At 40.9% G+C, this 6,034-nt stretch overlaps 1 protein-coding gene across 2 annotated transcripts; it reads left to right on the plus strand.

Annotated features, from left to right (window-relative positions):
- Nucleotides 1–2,185: 2,185 nt before the first annotated feature.
- Nucleotides 2,186–5,263, plus strand: LOC118557572 (zinc finger CCHC domain-containing protein 18-like). Of its 2 annotated transcripts, XM_036127795.1 has the most exons (3): nt 2,186–2,230; nt 2,306–2,384; nt 2,781–5,263. In XM_036127795.1, the coding sequence occupies exon 3, from the start codon at nt 3,146–3,148 to the stop codon at nt 4,781–4,783; it is 1,638 nt and encodes a 545-aa protein (XP_035983688.1). In that variant the 5' UTR covers nt 2,186–2,230; nt 2,306–2,384; nt 2,781–3,145; the 3' UTR covers nt 4,784–5,263. The 2 variants fall into 2 exon arrangements, with proteins under 2 accessions (XP_035983688.1, XP_035983687.1); XM_036127794.1 differs by having other exon boundaries at nt 2,192–2,384.
- The last annotated feature ends 771 nt before the right edge of the window (nt 5,264–6,034 follow it).

The following is a 6,034-nucleotide window of genomic DNA, read 5'->3' on the forward strand; positions in this document are numbered from 1 at the left end:
GTTTTCCTTTCTCTGTGGCAAAACCTCCCACCTTCTTGTTAAACGGTGCAAAATGTAATTAATTCACACTGTGCGTGAACTTGTGATGATTCCGTTGTAGTTCTCTAGAAAGTGTTGGAGGTCACTAACAAATGGAGCCAAAATGCACAAACGTGTCAAGGTTGTTTGTAATGAGTGGATAAGTTACACTCCATCATAACAAAGTCTAGGAGCTGTTGCACACAGCATTACAAAGGGATCTGAGGGTGATATTTACTTTTTGTGGAATGGATGGTGTCTCACTTATGGAAACTTTGCTTTGCACATGTGCATAAATCATCGCAGCAGTGAGACTAGTATGACAAGAAAAAAAGTTGAATATGTATCTCAAGGTTGGAGACCAAATTAAAGCAAGCAAAGAAACTGTCTAAGACTTAAGCAGCATGGCAGAGAAGGCACAGGGTTAGCATTGTGGCATTGCAGGTTTGCATCACTGCTTGAGTGTTTAAATTGAAGGCCGGTGAGCAGTGTCTCATTACTGACCAGCTGGAATGAGTCAGCCCTGAAACCCCAGCCCATGCTCTCGTGACAAGCAGATGTAATGCACCCTATTTTTAACTGAGACACTATCTGTCCTCTGGTCTATTTTGCATATGTCTTCGAAGTTTTGACAGTTCTGTTAAAAAGGACAAACTCCTGTCTGCTGAATATATATTAAAAAAGGTGATGAGGAATGCAGAACTATAAGCTTTGATTTATTATATTATTAGAAGTGAGCTGTGATTATTTATTTGTGATGCAGTTATCTAGGACATTGCTTTGTTTTTATGGCACAGATCGTGATAAGAACAGAGTACAACCATGTACAGCTTTCTGGCTTTACATGTCGGGACAGCATAAAATGATGTAGTTGTGTGTCTGGTTCGAAAGTGATTTCAATCTAAAACGAAGCATAGAAAATACACGGTGGGTTCCAAGCTGCTGTTATCGAAAATGAATGAAGCCGAAAATTAAAGCGCTTTGTGTGGATTTAAGAAGCAAAGTAGCAGCCAGGCGTGACTACATCCATAAAAGCAGAAGTTTTGGCAGGCTGCTGATCTAAGTCATACAGGTGTGTTATCTCAGTGTCAAGGAGGAAATACATTGGAGAGAGAGGAAAAAAAAACTGCTGCCTTTCACTACGGGAAAGGTTAGGAGGCCATTTCCAAATACTTTGCAGTCAATCACTCTGAAGAGAAAAAAAAAACCTAATAGTAAACATTTAAGACAGCTGACAATCTCCTGTGGGACACATGTCCAAGCAAATTCCCCCCAAGTTCAAACCGTACAGTGTTCAGAGAGATGACAAGAAACCCCCTGTAGCTTCTCGGTTTCTACAGGCCTCTGTTAGCTTTCTATGTGTTAAAACTTACGACAGCACAGTTCATATAATACTCGACAGTTGTGGCTTGATTAGAAGTGTTTAGGAGGAAAACATGTTCTCCACATGACAGTAAGAGATTGATATGCAAAGTTGCATCTAAATGAAAGATGAAACTAAAGTAGCGATATTGAGCCTTTATGCAAGAAAACATAAAGCTGGTCAGCAGAATAACATCTTAGCAAATGTCATACATGGTAGTGGGGGTCCAATGATTTGGTCTTGTTTTGCAGACACAGGACCTGGGTCCCTTGCAGTCATGAAATTGATCAGAGTGTCTGGATAGAATTTCACAGTAAAATCTGAGGTTTGTCTGACAGCTTAACCTTGGCCAAACTGGGCCATCAACTGGTCAATGATCTAAAACAGAGCAGAAATTCTACAACAGACAAAATAAAAGTGTTATATAGGTTTTTCACTCCGGCACCATGTTTGCGTAATATTTAATGCTATTATGGAATCCCTTGGTTTCTTCATACAAAAAGCCTCAAAACTAAAAGAGGGTGTTTGTTTCTGTTTACCCTGACTGGGAATATCTGGGTTGTGCCATCACTGAGCTTAGCAGCAGCAAGCCAAGCACTGAGCTCTGGTCATATACGGCAAAATTACCAACATATTTAAGATACATATGTAACCCACAATTAGTCAGAGACTTTTATTTTTTCAGGCCCACTTCCTGTGTGGCCTAAATTAGCCGGCTTCTTTAAAGCCCCACCTCAAGCACGCAGTTAAGGATCCTCACCTGTTTCCACTGTGATTGTGGCTTGTTGCTGGCGTTTTCTCCACCAGAGTTGCATCTGAAATCTTTAATCCTATTGATTTGATTGCTGGGTGAGTTTATTTGATATCGGTATTTTTTCTTGTGGTATTTCTGCTTGATTGCTCATTAGAGCGTTGTTTTATTAGAAGCATTGTTTACCTGGACCGTCGCTGGGATTCTGTCAGAGCTGATTGTGGCTAAGTACACCTCACTCTCTTTGAAAAGGTAACTTGCTTGCTGAATTTTGTGCGTGTTTGATTCTAAAGCAGTGATAAAAACAAGATTGATCTGTAGCTACACTTAAGTTGATATTGCGCAGTATGTATATTTATTTAATTTTTCCCTTGTCTCTCACTCTGCTTGAGTATTTGACAATTAATTTGTTTTATTTTTCTTGATTGATATTTTGAAAGTGCACTTTAACTTTATTTGAATTATGGTTAATTTAACCTGATTGAAATGTTTGTCTAATTGATTATTAGGAATATAACTATTGCGTTTGCATTTGCTAACGTTTGCGTATGCATTAACTAAATGCTTAAATTTAATGATTATTTCCTTTGTATTATATTTGCATTTAATTGTTTTTGATAAAACTCAATGGGTTTTCTGACCTTTTAGGTCGGGTTTTTTTTTTCCCCTGTTGGATCAGATCCTCATCTGGATCTGAAGATGGCGAGCTAGGAATGGACTATGGACTTTATAATTTTGAAATTAATTTGTTTTGAGTTAATTCTCTTCTGTCTTTTGTGTTGCTATAATTGTCTGTTTTTATCCAATCACCTAAAATATATCTACCAAACCTAAAAGCACAGCCTCCTGTTTTTTCCACACCTCAGGCTCCTTACAAGGACACTCTTCTGATGCTGCTTTTGTAGCCGCAGTTAGCTGCCTAGCCCATAAGTGTTACATTACTTTGGCGAGCTAGCCAGGAGCCTGATACTGTGAAAGTTTTGGTGGATGTGTTTTGTGGGTTGTATTGAAATATGGATTTCTTTGACCAAATTGGTATCAATGTTGCTCATTCTGTCATCATTAGTGGTGTAACGAACACTCAAGCAGATGATGAGATCACTGATTATTTACGTAGTTATGGTGAAATTAAGGTTTTTCCTGTTACTGCACGTGAAAGTCCATTTTATAAAAACCTGGCCGTTGAATTCATTAATTCTGCAGATTTGGAAAAGCTAAAATCGCTTTTACCCTATGTTTACCCATCTCAGGTTGCAGAAGATGTTATATTTGTTGTTAAATTACTTTCAAGAGAGTGCCCTGCCACAGCCACAGTGGACACGACCCTACCTCCCGATTACCTCCATGTACTGAAACGTATTTCCCAGCAGAGTGGACAATCATTTGATGACGTTTTGAGAGGAGCTTTTGGACAAATAAGTGCTCATTTAGGAATAGTGGCTACTGGAGGGGAGCCTGATGAGGATGATGGAGGGGATGGTGATGAGGAGGATACTGTTGAAATACTTGCCACTGGAAAAGAGTCTAGTCAGACTCAGTCATCTGCTCTTCCCTCAGACCAATCAGATCAGTCCACCACCTACCAGCAGGGACCACAAACTCAACCAAATCCAACTACAAATGTGGGGCCGAGAAGTTTCCTCTCGGGGAATGATCTGAATCCTCCCGGCATTCAAAGGGTTGTAGTTGAACACATTGTGCGCAGAGATGATGTTAATCTTCAACCTCTGGCTTCATTTAGACTACGTGTTTTTTCAGGAAGACTTCCAAAACCTCAGCATGAGGCAGATTATGAGTCCTGGAGGTCTCAAGTAGAACTTTTAAATGCAGATCCAAGTCTTGCACCTTTACATGTTACAAGGCGCATTTTGGAAGGGTTGCTCCCTCCAGCTGCTGACCTAGTGAAGGGTTTGGGCCCTGATGCCCTGCCTGCAACATTTTTGCAGGTACTTGATTCTGCATATGCCACTGTTGAGGACGGAGAGGAATTGTTTGCAAAATTTTTAAACACGCTTCAGGACCATGGGGAACGACCATCTTCTTATCTGCAGAGACTCCAGTTGGCTCTCAGCACAGTGGTGAAGCGTGGTGGGATTCCAGCTACTGACATGGACAAATATTTGTTAAAACAATTTTGTAGAGGTTGCTGGGATAACAGCATGATAAACAAACTGCAACTAGAAAAGAAAAAAGACCAACCACCTCCTTTTTCAGAGCTTTTGTTAACACTTAGAATAGAAGAGGATAGACAGTTGGCAAAAGAGATGTTAATGAAAAAACATATCCCATCAGTCAAGCATCGTGTCAATGTACAAGCTCACACTACCAGTGCATGTTCATGTGGCCATCTATCAGACTTGGGTGCTATTGAAGATTTGAGAAAGCAAATGCTGAAGCTGCAGAGTCAAATGTCAGCCTTGCTGTCTAAGGACTCCAATTCTGCTAAACCAGAAAATCAGCTGAAAAAACAGAAACCAAAACCTGGCCAAACCAGTAGTAGGCCAAAGCCCTGGTTCTGTTTCAAGTGTGGACAGGATGGTCACATTGCTCCTAACTGTTCCAGTCAGCCAAATTCCAGCCTGGTTGAAGAAAAACGCCGCCTGCTTCAACACAAACAGCAGTCCTGGGAGAAAAGTAAACCATCAAACTAGAAGCAGTTTTCACTGAGGGACAAGTGGGAGCTGCAGCCAGTGAATGTCCCCACACTAAAGACTCATCTTCATATTTTCCATTACCTAAAGGATTAGTGGGCACAAGGAGTACTGGTGAGGTGAAGATTAAAGGGATCAAGTTTCATTGCCTCTTGGACACAGGTTCTCAAGTCACCACAATTTCACATTCCTTCTATAACACCCATCTATCGGATCACAAAATAAAACCAATAAATGATCTTTTGGAGATAGAAGGCGCAAATGGTCAGAGGGTGCCTTATATTGGATATGTGGAACTCTGTTTGACATTTCCCCCTGAGTTCATAGGAGAAGAGAGGGATATAAACACTTTGGCCTTGGTTGTTCCAGACCTGCGATCATCACAACCCTCTGTTCTGATTGGCACCAACACTTTGGACGTTGTGTACAACCAGTGCTGTCAGTCACAGTCTAAGTTTCATCCTGTGCCTTTTGGATATAGAGCAGTGCATAACATTTTGGAGATAAGGCACAAATTAACAACTGATGACTATCATGGCATTTTAAAAATGCAGTCATCCATTCCACAGGTTGTTCCTGCTCAAAGGACTGCTGTGTTGGATGCTCTTCTTGTATGCCCATTACTGCAAGGTGAAAAAGAAGTAATTATTCAGCATCCAACCTCTTTTTCTTTACCTGGTGGTTTGATAGTAAAATGTAGCCTTTTTGATCTATCTCCTCTACAGCCTGCTTCTCTGCCAGTGGTAATCACTAATGAATCTGACCATGACATTGTGATTCCAGCCAGAGCAGCCATCGCTGAAGTCAGTACCATCCAAACCATTCTTCACAAAGAGCAGAGTGTGTCTCAACCTTCCCATAGTTCAAAGCCAAATCCAACCAAGTTGAACTACAACTTTGGAGACTCGCCGCTCTCAACTGAATGGAAGCAACGTATAACAACCACGCTCGACAGTATGTCTGATGTTTTTTCAAAGCACGATCTTGATTTTGGTCGTACAGATAAGGTTAAGCATGAGATCAAGTTGTCAGATCCCACTGCTTTTAAACAGCGACCAAGACCCATCCACCCCTTAGATGTGGATGCTGTACGTAAACACCTTCAAGAATTGCTGCAGTCTGGTGTTATACGTGAATCTAACTCACCGTTTGCTTCCCCCATAGTTGTAGTGCGGAAGAAAAATGGTGCAATACGGCTCTGTATTGATTACAGGAAGTTGAACGCACAGACTATCAGAGATGCATATGCTT

The sequence above is a fragment of the Fundulus heteroclitus genome, chromosome 23, assembly GCF_011125445.2.
Source record: "Fundulus heteroclitus isolate FHET01 chromosome 23, MU-UCD_Fhet_4.1, whole genome shotgun sequence".
Lineage (NCBI taxonomy): Eukaryota > Metazoa > Chordata > Actinopteri > Cyprinodontiformes > Fundulidae > Fundulus > Fundulus heteroclitus.

Coding starts and splice junctions, on each gene's coding strand:
- LOC118557572 (XM_036127795.1), top strand. CDS start 3,146: ATGGATTTCTTTGACCAAATTGGTATCAATGTTGCTCATTCTGTCATC.